General features: G+C 53.9%; 2 protein-coding genes and 1 long non-coding RNA gene across 3 annotated transcripts; 1 reads left to right on the top strand and 2 right to left on the bottom strand.

Moving 5' to 3' along the window:
* Positions 1–5,614: 5,614 nt before the first annotated feature.
* LOC310891432 (olfactory receptor 10H1-like) lies at positions 5,615–6,718 on the bottom strand (the record flags this gene model as incomplete). Its single annotated transcript, XM_083853696.1, has 1 exon — positions 5,615–6,718. Exon 1 carries the CDS (start codon positions 6,602–6,604, stop codon positions 5,615–5,617), a length of 990 nt encoding a protein of 329 aa, XP_083709822.1. The 5' UTR covers positions 6,605–6,718.
* A 5,811-nt stretch (positions 6,719–12,529) lies between these two features.
* Positions 12,530–16,250, top strand: LOC310891439. The gene is made up of 4 exons (XR_014577576.1): positions 12,530–13,583; positions 13,696–13,785; positions 13,885–15,001; positions 16,102–16,250. It is a non-coding gene; the product is annotated as an uncharacterized lncRNA (long non-coding RNA).
* LOC310891438 (calmodulin-1) lies at positions 15,516–17,986 on the bottom strand. The gene is made up of 6 exons (XM_083853709.1): positions 17,930–17,986; positions 17,091–17,121; positions 16,663–16,806; positions 16,472–16,578; positions 16,257–16,392; positions 15,516–16,086 (listed from the first exon to the last, which is right to left on the bottom strand). Exons 1-6 carry the CDS (start codon positions 17,930–17,932, stop codon positions 16,058–16,060), a joined length of 450 nt encoding a protein of 149 aa, XP_083709835.1. The 5' UTR covers positions 17,933–17,986; the 3' UTR covers positions 15,516–16,057.
* Positions 17,987–17,992: the final 6 nt, after the last annotated feature.

Raw genomic sequence — 17,992 nt, 5'->3', positions numbered from 1 at the left:
TGATTTACCTTTGGTGAAGCCATGCTGGCTGTCTCAGATCAGCTCCTGGTCTTGCATGTGCCTTAACATTACTTCCAGGAGGATCTGTTCCATGATCTTGCCAGGCACAGAGGTGAGGCTCACCAGCCTGTAGTTCTCCAGGTCTTTCTTTCTACCCCTTTTAAAAATGGGAGTGATGTTTCCCTTTTTCCAGTCACCAGGGACTTCACCTGACTGCCAAATCCTAGCCACCACCCCCTGTTCCAGAGAGACTTTACTCTCATGGCTTGCTTGCTTGCAGCACAGGTTTCACACTCATGGGTGATCTGTGTTATTGCCTCCGTGGTCAGGTCCACCCCTCGACCACAAGCTCGTCTGTATGTGGAATCCCTCCCCAGAAGTCCTGATGTTTCATGGGGCCCATCGAGCTACAAACAGCTCGCCCTTACTTCCATAGCCCAGGTCCACCTGAGCCACTTCAAGTTTCGAAGCCCGGTCCACCTCTTTGTTATTCTGTTGTTCTTCAGTGGCACAGTTCTTTGGCATGTGAACATCTACAGGACATACTTTTACATCAACGTCTTCCACTCGGCAGCAATGTCTTGCCACAGTGCAGCTGCCCAGATGCGTTTACCTCTGCCCTGCCAGTTGCTCTGCTTCCATTGTTTTGCCTTGACTATGGGGGCGACTGATACCGTCAACAGCTGGCCCTCTGGGTTAGCCACAGTGTGTGTTATCTGGTCATCAGATTCAGTGACCTCCTCCTTCCCTTGAGGGTGCTGGGTGGTGTTAATTACAGTTTGATAGGCGCAGGCCAGGCCCCAGCACAGTGCAGCAACCTGGCGTTCTCTGACATTGCCAGGGTCAGGGCATACATCTTTCAAACATTCGATCAGTTTTTTAGGATTTCACACTTGTGCAGGGGTGAAGTTCAAAACCATCAGAGGAGACAACCGTGACAGGTACCTGCCCATACCTTCCCACACACCTTGCCACCCACCACCACGCTGTCTCAGGGTAGATTCCTGGGTGGTCATCTTAAATAATTGTTTAACGTTAACAGAAACGCATTCTGGAGATCTATGTTGGTTACTCATGGACGTTCAAAAACTCTAAAGCTACTGTAATTAGCCCATGGGAAAAGAAGGATGAGGTACCATTCCTGATATCATCCACAAACTGTCTTCCAGAGGAGAAAGAAGAGTGTAGTTGTTAATATTCTCCAAGAGACAGTACCAAAGTACAGAGAAGATAGCAAATTCAAGGCCCAAATACAAGATTAGGCTCAAGCACGGTGATCTGAAAAAACACAGCCTTTAGCAAACTCTCAGATCTGATACACAGTAAAAGGAAGTACGTGTTACGGAGCATATAAAGCAGGATCACAGAAGAATATTAGGAGCAAAGCAGACAATATTGTGACTATCGTTAACTAAGTATGACAATTGTAAATTCCCTCTAAAGTGCTCTGGTCAAATCTACTGTTATCTCAACCCTTCGAGCACCACGTTGGGCACCAAAAAGGACTGTGGTGGTTTTACCTTGCTGGGCAGCTAACCTCTGTAGTCCGTTTTGATACTGCCCAGGTTTCCCCTAGCGGTATCGTGTGTGCCAATTTTTGCCATTAAGCAGATGGTTCTCCTGATCTCCATGAGCTTTCCAAGATGGTGCAGAATGGTCTGTGTGTCATTGGTCTGTTCTTATATCACCCTTGGATGCAGCCCTTCCAGACCATGGTCTCCTCATGGCTGAGTTTCCTCAAGTAGCCCCTGAATTGATCCTCATCCACTGTTTGTATTTATCTCTTCCTTGAGTCTTTGTAAGAACAAAGGCCTAAAGGACCTTGCTGGTAAAGACTGAGGCAAAGACACTGAGTACCTGTCTGCATCTACCCCTGCTACATTCTCCATCCCATCTAGCAGTGCACCCACATTTTCTTTGTTTCCTCTTTTACCGTAAATGAAGCTGTAGCAGCCCATATGCACACCATGGATGTCCCTTGCAAGTGCCAGCTCTAGGAGAGCTTTGGCTTTCCAAATTCTGTGCTCAAACAGTGGTTCTCAGTTCCTCTTTTTTTCAGCTGTTCCCTGCATCCACTTCCTATAGATTGCCCTTTTGCACTGGAGCTCAGTCATGAGTTTCCTGTTTAGCCAAAAGCTGTCTCTGGAGATGAAGGCCGTCAGTATCTTAACAAATGTACCAGAGTGCTTATTAAAACACACACACACACAAAAAGTCCTAATTAGCTATGGCTCTGCCCATAATTGCCTTCAAGTCCTGTGTGGCCAATTGAAGAAATACCAGGAGGGTAGCTAAAAAGGGAAGATATCAGTGCATATAGAAACCAAACAAAAACAAAAACAAACAAACAAACAAAAAAACACTTCTCTGTCTTCTTTAAATATCTTTATTTTACAACTTAAAGAATAAGCAATACCAGCAATACCAACTTTCTATATTCATATATTATGAATATATATTCTTCATATATATTCTATATTCATAATGTCTCCTGCTGAAGTCTGAACGTGGAGGAAAAGGAGGACCCTTGCCACTGGACAATGTATGGGCACTCTTTAGTGCTGCCCCTTCACCCCACTTTTCTCAGCCACCTGCAACTCAGAGAACTCTCTCAAATCTGTGCATTTTCTACTGCAGTTCGTAGCTGAGAGTTACAGCTCTATATGTCTGTTCTTACCTTACTTAGAGAACTTACTTAGAGAACTACCTGCACACAGAAGGATTTCTCTTGGCTGTGAACAAACAAGGAGAAAACATGGTATAGCTGAATAAAATGTAAGATGCATTCCTCAGTGGTACATGCAGTCCAAATTGTCTCCGTGGAAGGACACTTTCCATGGGGGATAACAGTACTGGAAATGTTTTAGAGGTGGGAAGAAGAGAGGAGAGGCGAGGCGAGGTGAGGTGAGGAAAGGAGAGGGACCTCACTGCATCCTTTCAGTAATTAAAGGTATTTTATAAAAAAGATGGAAAGTGATTTTTCACATGGGCAGATAGTGACAGACACCCAACCTCCTGGTGCCTCCTTGCAGGTGGCCAGAGAAACAGAAGGCCAGATGCTAAGGTAGGTCCAGAGCAGCACCTTCCAGTAACACCCACAGAACCACAGAATGGTTGAGCTGGAAGGGACCTCTGGACATCACCTGGTCCAAACCCTGGCTCAAGCAGGGCCAGGACCATGTCCAGGTGGCTTTGGAATATCTCCACGGAGGAAGGCTCCACAGCCTCTCTAGGCAACCTGTTCCATTGCTCAGTCGCCCGCACAGTAAAGAGTTTCCTGACGTTCAGGTGGAACCTCCTGTGTTTCAATGTGGGCAAATGTCCACTGGGAGGCCCACAATAATTACAGTGAATTAAAGCAAATTTCAAAATTAGGATGAAACGTTCCTTGAGGAAGTAGGAAATGGACTGTTAGATGTGTATGAAGTTCGATGTTTCAGGAAAAGGACAGCACCAGAGACAGGGGTAGCATCTTGGTCCCTGCTTCTAGGGCAGTTCTCTCCCATGGCCAAGCTGTAGCTGTTTGGTCCCAAGGGTAAATGAGATGTGCGTCTGAGTGCCCACCACTGCCATCAGCGTCTGCCCTTTGCAGCAATGCCAGTGTTAGGGAGGGAGGAGGTGAGTTTTATAGCCCTGAAATCCGTATAAAATGCAATACAAAGACAGTCGGCGCCTGTTTAGAGCTATATTGACCAACCTGTGCCTTGCTCTGCAATTCTGTGCAGGCAGAAACCAAAGCAGAAAGCTGTTTTTTAAATAAATAAATAAAAGAAATAAATAAACAAACAACAACAAAAAAACTACCAACGTCTGCTATGTCACATTTATTTCTGTGGATGTAAAGGGTAAATATTTCCATCTGAATCACCTTTAAACTCCGCTAGGAAGCACAAGCACAAACAGCACAGGGGCACTCATGGCTGCTCCAGCAGAGGCCTGGTGCAATGGGACCTCTAGCAAGAAATGCCTGTTTCTCAGGGGTTTCTTCAGGTGGTCCTGCTGAGCTTGACGTTTTAAAGCCAGCTATCAGCAGTGACATGGCCAAGCACAAGGTGAAATGTGCCAACGTGGCAAGAGCTCTACTCCTACCCCCCCCATGCTCCAGCCCTTGTCCACCTGTCCAAGAGGCCAAGGGCAGACCTATCCTTCAGACCTGAGCTCAGCAGGCTCTTGGACTTTCTTTTTAAACAGAATCCTGCCAGATTTGCACAAAGCAGGCTGAATTTTCCAGGGAAGCACTGGCACACCCCTGTCCAAAGCTCCTCTTCTCCTGGCTATGCTCACTGCCTGCCTGTATCAGGCTACTCTGACGGATTTTTCTCTCTTTCTTACCCTTCCCTCCTGAGATCTGTCTCACCAGGGGTTCCTGCGCACTGATGGGATGAAACGGGGAGACAACAACCCCACGCAACCTCCTTGACATCTTTCTGTGCGTTTCTTTTTGTACATCATTGTCATGGTGCCTGTGAAATCAGCGTAGTGTTGCATATCCTGGATGTTAGACCCTGGAAGTCTGCCTGTTCCTCAAGCTATGGCTGGGCCAACAAATATATCTTCTGGTCTGCGCAAAGTACAGTGACTTTTACCCAGTATTTTTTTTTTCCTTAGGTCTGTTGAGAGCACATTCAAGTGGTGTCCTCTCACTTGCAGTAAAAATCATGCACAAATATGCTGCTACTGAGTAACACTTCCTTTATTTTTCATTCTGAATACAGAAGAGCACTGGTAGGTTAGTTACTTATTACAAACCTATTAATTAAAGCAAGTGGATTCAGAGATCTCCCTGTCTTGTCTGTAGCCCTGGGAGAGAATATAGTCCTGCTGAAGTTACACGTGCGTCATGGGAGGAGAAATTATGCCTGAAAATCAGTGTTCAGAAAAACTGAGATATTTTATGATTTTGCACCTATCCAGATGTAGGGAAACTGTTTAAATGCTCGATTGTTTTTGCATAAACAGGAGTACAAACACCTGGGGGGAAATAAATAAAAATAAATAAATAAGGGGGAAAATGAATAAATAAATAAATAAATAAATATTTTTCTCTCAAACAAAATCCTCGTACTCTAAAACCACCTTTTTAAATCCACATCTAAATTCCTTAGAGAAGTGAGTCTTTCAAAACAGCAGAATAGCAAATAGTGTTTGTCTTCAAGTGAGCACTTTTGAGTCTGCAAATTGTCAAAAGCTGAACGAGACAAAAGAAAAAGACGAGTCCAAAGCCTTCTCAGGCCAGCTTCGCTGTCAGCACCAGAAGAGGCAAAGTCATGCTCAGGGGATCAGTCAGTGTGCCTACGGCGAGGACAAGAGCCTGCTGCACCAGGTCTCAGACATTCACCTGCTGCTCCTCGAGGAGCGGCTCGTGTCTCCTCTGGGAGGGCTGAGAGCTTTGGCCACTCTTGCTTCTGCATGACGCTGAATTTGCAGCATTAAAAGTTACACCTGCGTGCTCCAGCCAAGCCTTGCAGTGCAGCCTGCGACGCCCAGCGAGTGCAAAAAGCGTCACAGCTGCGAGAATGAATCGTTTGCCTGGAAAAATGTATGGCTATTCTTTTGAAAGCAGCAAGGAACTACCAAAGGAAAATAAATAAACAAACAAACAAACAAATAAAAATTAGCAATAATCATCACTGTAACTGAAACTAGATCCTGGACAAATATTTGCATTCCTGATGATGAAGCTTTTCTTCAGAGATTTCCAAAAGGCATTTTTTAAATCTTTGTTTCGCAGACTAAAAATGATGGGGCTCAGGAAGGGGGTGAAGACAGTGTAAGACACGTCAATCAGAACACTAGCTCCCGCAGCACGGGGTGAGTGGTGTTTCAGATAGATGACAGAGGCACAGCCGTAATGCACCACCACCACAGTGATGTGGGAGGCACAGGTGGAGAAAGCTTTGTGCCTCCCCTTGGCTGATGGCATCTGCAGGATACAGCCAAGGATAAAGGCGTAGGAGAGAAGGATGAACAGAAAGCATCCCAACAAGGCAGTAATGCAAAAGATGCCAACTGCAATGCCAACCAGCTCGCCACCAGCACAAGCCAGCTGGAGCATGGGGGGCACATGGCAGAAGAAGTGGTCAACGTGGTGGGACTGGCAGAACGGTAACTGGAACACAGCACCGGTCACCAGCACCCCCAGGAGACCACCGCCGGCCCATGAGGCAGCCACCAGCTGGGTACAGGCTCGGGAGGTCATCACGGTGCTGTAACGCAAGGGCTGACAGATCGCCACGTACCGGTCATATCCCATCACTGTCAGGAGGAAAGAGTGCGTGAATCCAAACATGAAGGAGAAATGCATTTGTGCAGCACAGCCCAGGAAAGAAATGGTTCTAGTTCCCAGCACTAATCCAGACAGCATCTTTGGGATGATGGAGAAGGTGTAACAGATTTCTGAGAAGGATAGAGCACTTAGAAAAAAATACATGGGCATGTGCAGCCTCTGATTCAGCCTGATAACAAACATTATCACAATATTTCCAACTAGGGTCACCACGTGCATTAGGAGAAACAGCACAAACAGCACGGCCTGGAGTTTAGGGAAGTGGGAAAACCCAACAAAAACAAACCCTGTTGGAACGGTTTGATTCTCCCTTCTCATTTGTGCTTTGCCTGAGACGAGCACAAGAAGAGCAATATTTTAACAGCACCAGCTGCAGCCTGGTGTGAGGATGGCAGTGGTGAAGATTTTGAGCATTCCCCTTTTAGGGCTGAATTTCTCTCTGCACTCTCAATCCTATGCCGAGCACAGCACGCCTTTTTGTTCTCCGCTGCTGCTTGCCTTCGAGGGTTGTGCTGCATTAGCTAAAGGAGTACACTGGCCCATCTGTGTGCAGCATCACTGATTGCAGCTGGAAAGAACAAGACAGAAAAGAACAGAAGTGGCATTAGTTCCTCAGCAGGCTTAGGGCACGCTGCACACATGGGAGAAGCGAGGATTTCCGACTGGCATTCATCCAGGGAGGAGCAGAATTGAAACCCTGGGCTGCGGCTCCAAGGGCTTTGCATGGACTGAGAGGGATGAACCCACGTGCAGACACCTCAGGCAGACAGCTCACCCTCCCTCCCACTCTCTCCTGAGATGTTTTGACCTTGTTCTCTCCTAGGATCTGCACCCACTGTAGCTGACCATGGATCTTGCTGGAGAGGGCAAGGGTAGTCGCCTGACTTATCCTGAACTGTAATGAAAGTGTCTTTCATCTCATTAGCAGATCTAGGCATGGTGTGGGGAAGAGCAGCACGTTCAGTACTCCCACAGGACTCCAGGAGAGTCAACCGAGCTATATCTTAAGGGGAAACTTGTCTCACCCAGCTCTGGATGTCCACCATTCGCGCGAGTGTCTTTTTCTCCTAGATGGGAACAGACATTTCTTGCGATGACTCGTCTGATCACATCAGTCTTTTACCTTCAGAGGGTGTGACCCACACTGCTCCAGGGGTGCTCGTGCTCCAGGAGGTGTAGCTCAGGGGATGCCTAGAGACATTTGGGGTGCTGGAAACCGCGGCAGATGCCGTTTGATGTGATGGCCTTGGAACTGTAGGGATACCTTCCTAGAGCTGTGTTGTTTCAAGGTGCCCCCCTAACATGGATGGCATGTGTGGGGTGGCCTTGGTCTGAGTGAGAACAGTGGGATATTACCCTGGCTTCTTAAAACAAGGTCTGACCCAGGCTTTAACACAGGACCGCACCTGCACCGTGAGCTCCCAGCTCCGTCCCGTTCGCTGGACAGTTTGCACTGCTTGACTTTTTAATGCGTCATTAACCGCAAGCCAGTGCAATCCCGGATCAGACAAGAGGGAGCAAGAAAGGGTGAGGAAAATACCTTTAAAACCTCCTCCAAGTCAATGTCTCCTCCTGCTGCTTTTGACCCGCCGGCTTCAGGAGGAAGAGGTGCTCGCTGACCTTCAGCAGGACGCTGCCGCCTGCCCAGGCAAGCATCTCCCCGGGATACCGACGAGGAGGTGATGAGCACTCGCTCCCCCAGGAAGGACGGATGCACTGCACCACACTGCAGCCCGCCAGCCCCGTGATGATCCCGTGTGCCCGTTCTCTCAGTGCCCAGCCACAATCATGGCTTTATGGAGGGTCTTAAACAGCTCGTGGGCACCTCCGGTGGATTGAGCACCGTTACCCAGGGCAGGATTCTGCCTGGCTCTTACCTGCGGGCAGTGCAGGTGCCAGGCTGGCAGCGGGGGCTGCAGGTCTCCGTCTCTCTTGGTGCAGAAACGTAGGGACGAGTAGGAGCTCAGCCCCTGTCCCTCTTCCCCACTGCGAGCCTGGCACTGGGGTTTGAAGAAACAGTCTGGGGAGGTGGAGACACAGCTCCCTCCTTCGTGCCTCCTGAGGTGAAGCATCCCACAGGAGGCCACGTTGTCAGGAATCCCAACACGTAGCCAGACAGAGGTCACAGTATCACAGTATCACAGATTTCTAGGTTGGAAGAGACCTCAAGATCATCGAGTCCAACCTCCGACCTAACACTAAGTACTCCGCTAAACCATATCCCTAAGCTCTACATCTAAACGTCTTTTAAAGACCTCCAGGGATGGTGACTCCACCACCTCCCTGGGCAGCCCGTTCCAATGCTTAATAACCCTTTCGGTAAAGAAGTACTTCCTAACATCCAACCTAAAACTCCCCTGTCGCAACTTTCGCCCATTCCCCCTCGTCCTGTCACCAGGCACGGGGGAGAACAGACCGACCCCCACCTCTTCACAGCCTCCTTTAAGGTAACTGTGCTTAGAACTGTTTGCTTATTCCCCTGGTAAGAAGTTAGTCTGGTAGATGGCCCTGGAACAGGTTGCCAGAGAAGCTGTGGATGCCCCATCCCTGGAGGTGCTCAAGGCCAGGCTGGATGGGACCTTGGCCAACCTGATCTAGTGGGAGATGTCCCTGTCTGTGGCAGGGGGGTTGGAGCTAGATGATCTTTAGGGTCCTTTCCAACCCAAGCCATTCTATAATTCTACGATTCTACGATTCTATGAATGAAACGGCATTAAACGTCCTGTTGAGAAGCAGCATCCAACAGCTGAGTCGCTGGACCAGAGAACTGACATTCCCGTTAGCTGTCTGCAGCTGGGGGTGTCTGCCTCTAACCTTACTTTAAGGTTAGAAACCGTGTGCTCCTGCATTTGGAAACTGTGTCCCCCACAGACCATTGCCCTTCACACTTGGTGTTTGTTTTCTGTCAGTTTCAGTGGCAGAAAGAAATTACAGTCAGAAATCCTACGGCCCACGGAACCACCAGGGATGAAAGTTGGCTCCAAACCAGCGGGATTCGCTGGGTCAGGGCTTTGTTTTGTCCTCTGCTGCTGAGTGGAGGGAAGGATCACGACATCTTGCGGGATCCCCCATGGCCTCAGGGCTGCCCATGGCTGCCAATGGGACCCCAGAAGGGACCATCCAAGGCAGCACCTTCTTGACCGCCTTCTTGGTGACTGAGATGCCTCTGGTGGCCTTCCTCAAGGCCCACGTCCCCCAGCGTGGTGGAAGGTGCCACAATGCTGGTGCCAGCCAGGGACAGCAAGAAATCTCCTGTGGCGCAGCCAGCATGAAGCAAAGGCAGCTGCTCACAAGAACCAAGATGAGCCGACTGTCTCGTGCACCATCCCACAGCCTCCTGCGATCATTCCCACAAAGCAAGAATCAAATGGCCTTGTAGGACTGGGTCTGCCCTTGAGGCTGATGGAGCCCTGAGCAGGGCTCAGGCTTGGGAAGGCGTTTCCAGCCTCTTACCTTCTCCACGGATAGGTGGAGTATTTCCTTTGGGGGAAATGTTGACCCCAAAAGGGCTCTCTACTCTGCAGAGACACAATTCTGCAAGGTTAAAACAAGACAAGTTGCAATGTGACATACGAAGCTTTGGAGGAAGCATACCCCTTACATGGTGACAAACCCTAGAAATAAAAAGTCCTCAAGATCTCTGCTTGGGAGACCACTCGTAGCTCACGGCTGGGCTTTGCGTGTGAGCTGCCCACGGCCCTGTGTTGGGAAGAGGGAGCTCAGCATGGTCCCGTGCTGAGGCACATCTTGGGCAACCTCATTGATGGAAAGAGGGAAACACTTGGCTGTACATGACAGCGACTACGGGAGATGGAGCATGGTTTTATAACACAGCCATGAAGCTTTTCCTCCTGAAAAAGTTTCCCTTCCTAGGTTTGCTAACTCCACTTTTTCAGCTGGCTCCATTGGTTTAGAGAAGAGACCATCATTTTGGAGGAAAAACATGCTCTTACAGAGATCTTGTTCATTCATTTTTCTAGGAGAGCTCTTCCTGCGGAGCTGCTCTGTAGGTCCTCCTCCATAGACATCTTTGTTCTCACTGAGGTTGGTGGGACACACTTTGCAAGTGTCTAAGGGCTTACGTTTACAGCTCGCATTGCAAGGTTGCACCTAGGAAACTTAATTACCAAACTATCACTGGAGTGGAAATTTGGGTTTCCACATTAAAAAATAATAATAATAATAAAAAAAAAGATTTCATTGAATTTCATGTTTCCAATCTCAATGTGACTGCAGTTTGTTGATTTTCTGTGTCAGATTCTTAGCAGTCTTGATTAGTTGTCATGTCTTTCCTGAAAGCTTCTCGATGAGCAAAAGAGGATGTATGGAAAAAGGGGGATGTTCTCGGGAAGCGGAAGATGTTGGCTCAAACTGCCCGCTCAGGAAGCATCTCATCTTCACTTCTTCATGGGAAAACTTCCTGGGAAAGTATATGTTTTTCTGACTGTTTTCATGAAGGGACATTTTGTTGTTCTTGTTCTTGTAAATGACAAGGTTGAGCACGGGGATGAAAATGGATGGTGGTTTCATACCAGTAGGTAGCTAAGCTTCACCACGGCACTCTCATTCCCCCTCCTCGGTGGGACAGCGGGGAAAAATACCGTGAAACAGCGCATGGGTTGAGATAAGGACAGGGAAATCACTCAACAATTATCATCACAGGCAAAACAGACTCAGCATAGGAAGATTAATGCAATTTATTACCTCTTATTAACAAGCTAGAGCAGTGAGAAACTACAAGCAAACTAAAAACACCTTCTCCCATCCACCCTCTTCTACGTCACCCTCAAATCCCCTGCTCCTGCGGGGGCTCCTCTCCATGGCTGCAGCTCCGGCCTGGGGCCTGCTCCTGCGGGGGCTCTCCACAGGCCGCGGCCTCCTCCAGGCCACATCCACCTGCTCCACCGGGGGCTCCTCCACGGGCTGCAGCGTGGAGATCTGCTCCGTGTGGGACCCGTGGGCTGCAGGGGGACAGCCTGCTCCACCAGGGGCCTCTCCCCAGGCCGCAGGGGAACTTCAGCTCCGTGCCTGGAGCACGTCCTGCCCTCCTTCACTGGCCTTGGCGTCTGCGGGGCTGGTTCTCACTCCTCGCTCTCCCAGCTGCTGCTGGGCTGCAGTTTTGTTTTCCCCCTTTCTTAAATACGCTCTTACAGGCACAATCAGTGTTGTTCACTAACCTGGCTTTGACCAGCGGTGGATCCCAGAACTGCCCACACAGGGCAGCTTAGAATCATGGAATGATACAGTCACAGAATGGTTGGGTTGGAAGGGACCTTAAAGGCCATCCCGTTCCAACCCCCCTGCCATGGGCAGGGACACCTCCCACCAGACCAAGGTGCCCAAAGCCCCATCCAGCCTGGCCTCTAAACACTTCCAGGGCTGGGGCATCCACAGCTTCTCTGGGCAACCCGTTCCAGCGCCTCACCACTCTCAGAGCAAAAAAACTTCTTCCTACTATCAAAGCGCCTGGACTGCTGCCACAGGGCCAGCCCTGCAACCCTCCCCGCTGAAGTCGAAATGACAGCAAAGTCAAAGTCAAAATGACAGCAAAGGTCACCAGCAGCCCTGCGAGGGAGCAATGGGCAGGACCGATGAGCAAAGGGCCTGCAGCGATGTCAACAAAAGCAAAGAGAAAAACCAACAAAACGGGGTTTAAGTGAGATCACCTCCAGCATTGGCGTGCAAGCGAGGCTATGCCTATGAACGTGTGGTCGGATAGCTTGCACGACTGGAGCACTGCGATGGGGGGATACAGGCTCTTGGAGAAGGACGTGTCAGAAGGACGAGGAGGTGAGGTTGCCCTTTGTGTGAGAGAGCAGCTGAGGTGCAGGGAGCTCTGCCTGGGGATGGTTGCTGATCCAGCAAGGTGCATGGGGTAAAGAGCAGACCCGTACGGGTGACATTGCAGTGGGCGCCTGCTAAAAGCCGTCCGGCCAGGAAGAACAAGCGGATGAGGCCTTCTACAGACATTGCCTCATGTTTGCGGGTCCTGATCCTCAGGGAGACTTCAACCACGCCAATACCTGCTGGAGGGGCAGCACAGGAGGGCAGAAGCAATCCAGGAGAGTCCTGGAGAGCACTGACAACAGCTTCCCGACCCGAGGAGACGATGAAGAGAGATGATCTGCTGGACCACATGGTCGCAAAGAAGGACTTCCTGGGGATGTGAAGGTTGAAGGCAGCCTTGGCAGCAGGGAGCATGAGATGGCGGAACTCAGGATTCATGAGATGGTGGAACTCAGGATTCCTGGGAGGAGGAAGAAGGGCAAAAAACAAGGTCACAGGCCTGCACCTCAGGAGAGCAGACTTCAGCCTCTTCAGGGATCTGTTTGGAAGAGTCCCATGAGATAAGGCCCTGAAGGGGAGAGGGGCCCATGTTCAAGGATCACCTCCTCCACGCTCAAGGATGGTGCGTCCCAACAGGCAAGAAGTCAGGTGAAAATGCCCAGAGGCCTGCATGGATGAAAAAGGAGCTCCTGTGGGAGTATCGCCATGGGGGGGGGGGGTCAACAAGCCCCATGGTTGGTGATAACATCGGGCTCGTTAGGATGAGGCCATGAGGAACGTAAACAAGTTAGAAGGAACAAAGAAGGGTGATTCAGGAGACGCCTTGCTGTCTCAAACTGCTTGCTCTCCAACCGTGAAGACATGGAAGTTGCGGGGTGTTTGCTGTTGCCAGGCAAAGTTGTTAACCAATGAATAATTAGTTGGAAAAGTACCGCTGGTAGAGCTAACGGCATAAGAAGGGAGCCTGTCCTCAAGAAAGGTAGTTGAAGTTGTTGATCCCTAAAGAACCCTGGTGTCCGTGTGGTTGTTTCGCCACAAGCTCCCAGAAATACTCGGACATGAAAAGGAAGAATACAAAGGATGGAAGCAGAGACAAGTAACCTGGGAGGTGTAGAGAGACATTCTCCGAGCACTCAGAGATGTAGCGAGGAACGCCAGAGCCTACCTGGGACTGACTCCGACAAGGGATGTCAAAGGCAGGAATAGCTTTTGTAAGTACATTCGGGGCTCAGTAGGTCAGGCTGATGGTTGGACTTGAGGTTCACGAAGATCTTTTCCAACCTAGACGATGCTATGATTCTGCATAAGGAAGGGAGGAGAAGCCCCTCAAGGGTCGGTGCTGGGACCAGTACTATTCAGTATATTCACCAGCGACTTGGCTGAGGGAACGGAGCGCCGTGTCAGCAAGTTTGCTGGCGTCACTGAGCTGGGAGGAGCGGCTGACGTGCCGGAAGGCTGTGCTGCCATCCAGCGAGACCTGGAGAGCTGCTGTGATTCTGTGAAGACTAAGGTAAACGTGGTTTTTGGTTTTTGTTTTTGTTTTTCTTTTTCTTTTTCCTGTCATTAGGGCCCTGGCGATGCAGCAGATGGATAAGCCTGAGTGAATTTGCCTCATTCCTTAGCAGCAAGATCAGCCTCCAGAATCTCAGACCCCAGAGACGAGGGCGGAAGACTGAAGCAAGGAAGATGCTCCATTGCCGGAAGAGGATCAGGTTAGAGAATACTTAAGCAAACTGGAAAATCGTTAAAGTCCAAGGGCCTTGATGGGATGTAGGCATGAGGGCTGAGGGAGCTGGCTGATGTTGTTGCAGTGCCACTCTTGGAGAATCACAGGATCATTCGGGTTGGAAAAGACCTCTGCGATCATCTAGTCCAACCTCGAAAATCTTGGAACGGTCATGGCAACTTGGAGAGGTGCCCCAGGGCTGCAGGAGAGCAAATGTCACTCCTGAATTCATAAAGGGCAAGAAGGAGAGGTCAGGGAACTACAGGCAGGTCAGCCTCACCTCCGCCCCGAGCAGGTGACGGAGCAGCTCATCCCGGGAACCGAGCACACGAAGGACGAGGCGAGTGGGAACGGTCAGCGTGAATTCACGAGGGGGCAGTCACGTTAACTAACCTGGAAACCTACCATGAAAAGGCTGGCTTGGTAGATGAGGGCGCAGCAGTGCCCGTTTCCTACCTAGACTTGGGGAAGGTTTCCAGTGCTGTTTCCCATGAGATCCTCATGGACAAGCTGCCAGTGCACGAGCCGGGTAAGTGGCACAAAATGCGGCTGGAGGCCAGTAATTGGCAGCGTGCCCCAGGGGTAAATGCTGGGTCCAGTCCCGTTTTAACACCTTCGTTAACGAGCCAGGTGATCTGGCGGAGCGGCAAGTCTGCCGAGGACACAACCCTGGGAAGGGCGTGTGACACAGCAGGGGGCCGCGCTGCCGTCTGGGTTTTCCCCCGTCTGGGAAAGCGGTTTTGCAGAAAAGCGCCGGCGGACGCCAAGTTGAACGTTTTTGACGCCGCTTCGCTGTCAACGGCAGGCACGGAGGACGCTGAGGTCTTTGCCCCGGTCTTCGCTGCCGCTCAGGCTTCCCCCGTCTCTCGCTTCCCTGAACCTGGAGGCGAGACCCGGGGAAGCGAGGAGCTGGGGATGTTCAGCCTGGAGACGCGAAGGCTCTGCGGGGATCCCAGCGCGGCTTCCCGGTACCGAAAGGGGGCTTATAAAAAAAAAAAAGATGGAGAGCAACTCTTCGCTTGGGCAGACGGTGACAGGGCAAGAGGGAACGGGTTCAGACTGCGAGCGGGGAGCCTTAGGTCAGATACAAGGAAGCCGTCGTTTCCTCCGAGGGTGCTGAGGTTGTCCAGAGCCGCGGATGCCCAGTCCCCGGAGGTGTTCAAAGCCAGGCTGCCTGTGGTGTTGCCGGCGCCATACAGCAGGTACTTGGTAGGCCAACACCCCCCCAGTACTGCCCAGTACCCCCCAGTACTGCCCAGTACCCCCCAGAGGTTCACAGTACCCTCCCAGTGCCTGCCGGTACTGCCTGGAAACCCCCCCCCCAGTATCCTCCCAGTGCACCCCAGTAGCACCCAGAACCCCCCCCAACTCCACCGTTGACCGCAGTACTGCCCAGAGTCCCCCAGTGTGCTCCCAGTATCCCTGCCTAGAGCACCACCAGCATTGCCTAGAGCTCCCCCACCGGGCTCCCAGTGCCCCCCAGTACCCTCCCAGTGCTGCCAGATTCAGCCCCCAAGCTCCCCACTACCCCCTGGAGCTGCCCGCTCGCGCCAAAGCCCCCCAAACCGCCCTGCACCGAAGCTGTGCGCCCGCAGAAACACCCCCGAACCCACCCAGAACCCAGAGCAGACCCCCCCCCGGCCCCGTGGCGGGGTGTCCCCGGTGTCTGGATCCTCATTAAGGCCCCTCATTACAGCACCTCGTTAAGGCCGTAAGAACTGCAAAACCAGTGCTTTATTTCACAGCTTTGGCCGCCCACGACAGCGCCCAAATAGGGGGGGGGTGGGGGTTAGGGTCCTCCAAATCCCCCCAGAATACCCCAAAACCACGGCCTGGTCCCAGCCCCCCACACCCAGGGAGCCCCAGCCCTCCTGAGACCCCCAGATCACCCTGAAATGTCCCCAAATGTTCTCCTGGGGCAAAAAAGGGTCCTGCCGTGTTTTGGGAGGGGGACCCTGGATCTGCCCCGGACCCCTCAAACCCTCCATAGGGAAATGGGAGACACCCTGCCCGCCCCCCCCCGGGTTCCCCCGAAGCCCCCCGCGGGGAAACGGGGTCCCCCCACATCCCCTTCCGAAGCCCCTATGGAGGATATAGGATTCCTCTGTCCTGTTGGGGTTCCCCCCTCCCCATAAAGCCCCTACGGGTGCCCCCCAAGGGTGGGTTTGGGGGTGGGGGGTGGGGGGCGGGGACCCCTCGGTGGCGGGGACAGGCGTTGGCAGCGAGGGGGCCCCGGTGGCCTCGTGCCCCCCCCCCCCTCACTTCGCCGTCATCATCTGCACGAACTCTGCCGGGAGAGAAGGGGACGCTCAGAGGGGGACGGGGACACGACAAGCGCTGGGGGACGTGGCAGCGCCCCGGCCCGAGGGGCCCGCAGGTGACAGCAAGGGCCCCGCGGGGCGACGTCGACGCCCCCGAGGTGACACAGCGGTGGCCCGGGACGGCGCCAGCGCTCACCCTCGTAGTTGACCTGCCCGTCCCCGTCGATGTCGGCCTCGCGGATCATCTCATCCACCTCCTCGTCCGTCAGCTTCTCCCCCAGGTTGGTCATCACGTGCCGCAGCTCCGCCGCGCTGATGTACCCGTTCCCGTCCTGGGGGCGGCAGGGACGCGGCCGCGAGGCTCCCGCCACGTCCCCCCCCCAGGCCCCCGGCCCCCGGCCCCAAACCCACCTTGTCGAAGACGCGGAAAGCCTCGCGGATCTCCTCCTCGCTGTCCGTGTCCTTCATCTTCCTCGCCATCATGGTGAGGAACTCGGGGAAGTCGATGGTGCCGTTGCCTGGGGAGGGGCGGCGGGGGCACAGGGGGACAGTGAGGGGGGGGTGGTGAGGTGGGGGGGGGTGGGGGGGCGCAGGGGGCTCACCGTCGGCGTCCACCTCGTTGATCATGTCCTGCAGCTCGGCCTCGGTGGGGTTCTGGCCCAGCGAGCGCATGACGGTGCCCAGCTCCTTGGTGGTGATGGTGCCGTCGCCGTCCTTGTCGAAGAGCGAGAACGCCTCCTTGAACTCTGGGGACCGTCACCGCGGGGCCGGGGGTCACGCGCTGCCCCCCGGCCCCCCCCCCCCAGACCCCCCCCCGGCACCGGGGGTGCTCCGGGGGGGGAGGGGGGGGACACCCCTCAGCCCCACCCCCAGGTCCCCCGCTGAGCGCTCCGGTGACGCCCCCAGGCGCTCCCGGTGTCCTCCCCTGGGTGTCCCAGTGCCCCCCCCCCCCAGTGTCCCCATCGCGTGACCCCCCCCCACCCCAGGATTGTGCCCCCCCACACCCCCCCCGTCCCGCTCGCCATCCCACCTGCGATCTGCTCCTCGGTGAGCTGGTCCGCCTGGGGGGGGCGGGGGGGGGATGGGGGGGGGCACACGGGTGAGGGAGCACCCACGGGACCCCCAGCACCCGCCCCCGACCCCCCGCTGCCCCCCAACACCCGCAGCCCCCCCCCGGGGAGCCCCCGACGCCCCAAACCACCCCCAGCATCCGCAGCCCCCCCCCCCCACTCCGGCCGCAGCTGCCCCCGTTGCCATGGCAGCCCCTCGGTTGCTATGGCAACCCCGGCAACTACCCCCCTCCCGCACCGTAGCAACCCCGTCACCATAGCAACGCCGCTACAGCCCCACGGTCGCCACGGCAACCCCAGTGCCCCCCCCACCCCCACCCCATAGCAGCCCCTCGGTCTCCACAGCAACCCCAAGCCCCTCGGTCGCCATGGCAACCCCAAGCCCCCCCCCCCAAGCCCCTCGGTCGCCATAGCAACCCCAAGCCCCCCCCAAGCCCCTCGGTCGCCATAGCAACCCCAGACCCCCCCCCCGAAGCCCCTCGACCGCCATAGCAACCCCAGACCCCCCCCCCAAGCCCCTCGGTCGCCATAGCAACCCCAGCCCCCCCCCAGCCCCTCGGTCGCCATAGCAACCCCAGACCCCCCCCAAGCCCCTCGGTCGCCATAGCAACCCCAGACCCCCCCCCCAAGCCCCTCGGTCGCCATAGCAACCCCGCTGCCACCCCCCCACTGCAACCCCAGACCCCCCCCCCGCCCCATAGCAGCCCCCTGGTCGCCATAGCAACCCCAGCGCGCACCCCCCCCCCGCCCCGTAGCGCCCCCGTCGCCATGGCGACGCCGGTTCCCCCCCCCCCCCCACCATGGCGCTCCGGTGGCTGCGGGAGGCTCCTGAGCCGCAGAACCGCGGATCCCTCCGCGCGCC

The sequence above is a fragment of the Anser anser genome, assembly GCF_964211835.1.
Source record: "Anser anser genome assembly, contig: HAP1_SCAFFOLD_181, whole genome shotgun sequence".
NCBI lineage: Eukaryota > Metazoa > Chordata > Aves > Anseriformes > Anatidae > Anser > Anser anser.
Note: the sequence above shows the minus strand (reverse complement) of the source record. Positions and strands in the feature narration are given on the sequence as shown.

Coding starts and splice junctions, on each gene's coding strand:
- LOC310891438 (XM_083853709.1), bottom strand. Junction 16,807..17,090: donor CACCGAGGAGCAGATCGCAG/GTGGGATGGCGA, acceptor GACGGTCCCCAG/AGTTCAAGGAGGCGTTCTCG. Junction 16,393..16,471: donor CTTTCCGCGTCTTCGACAAG/GTGGGTTTGGGG, acceptor TGCCGCCCCCAG/GACGGGAACGGGTACATCAG.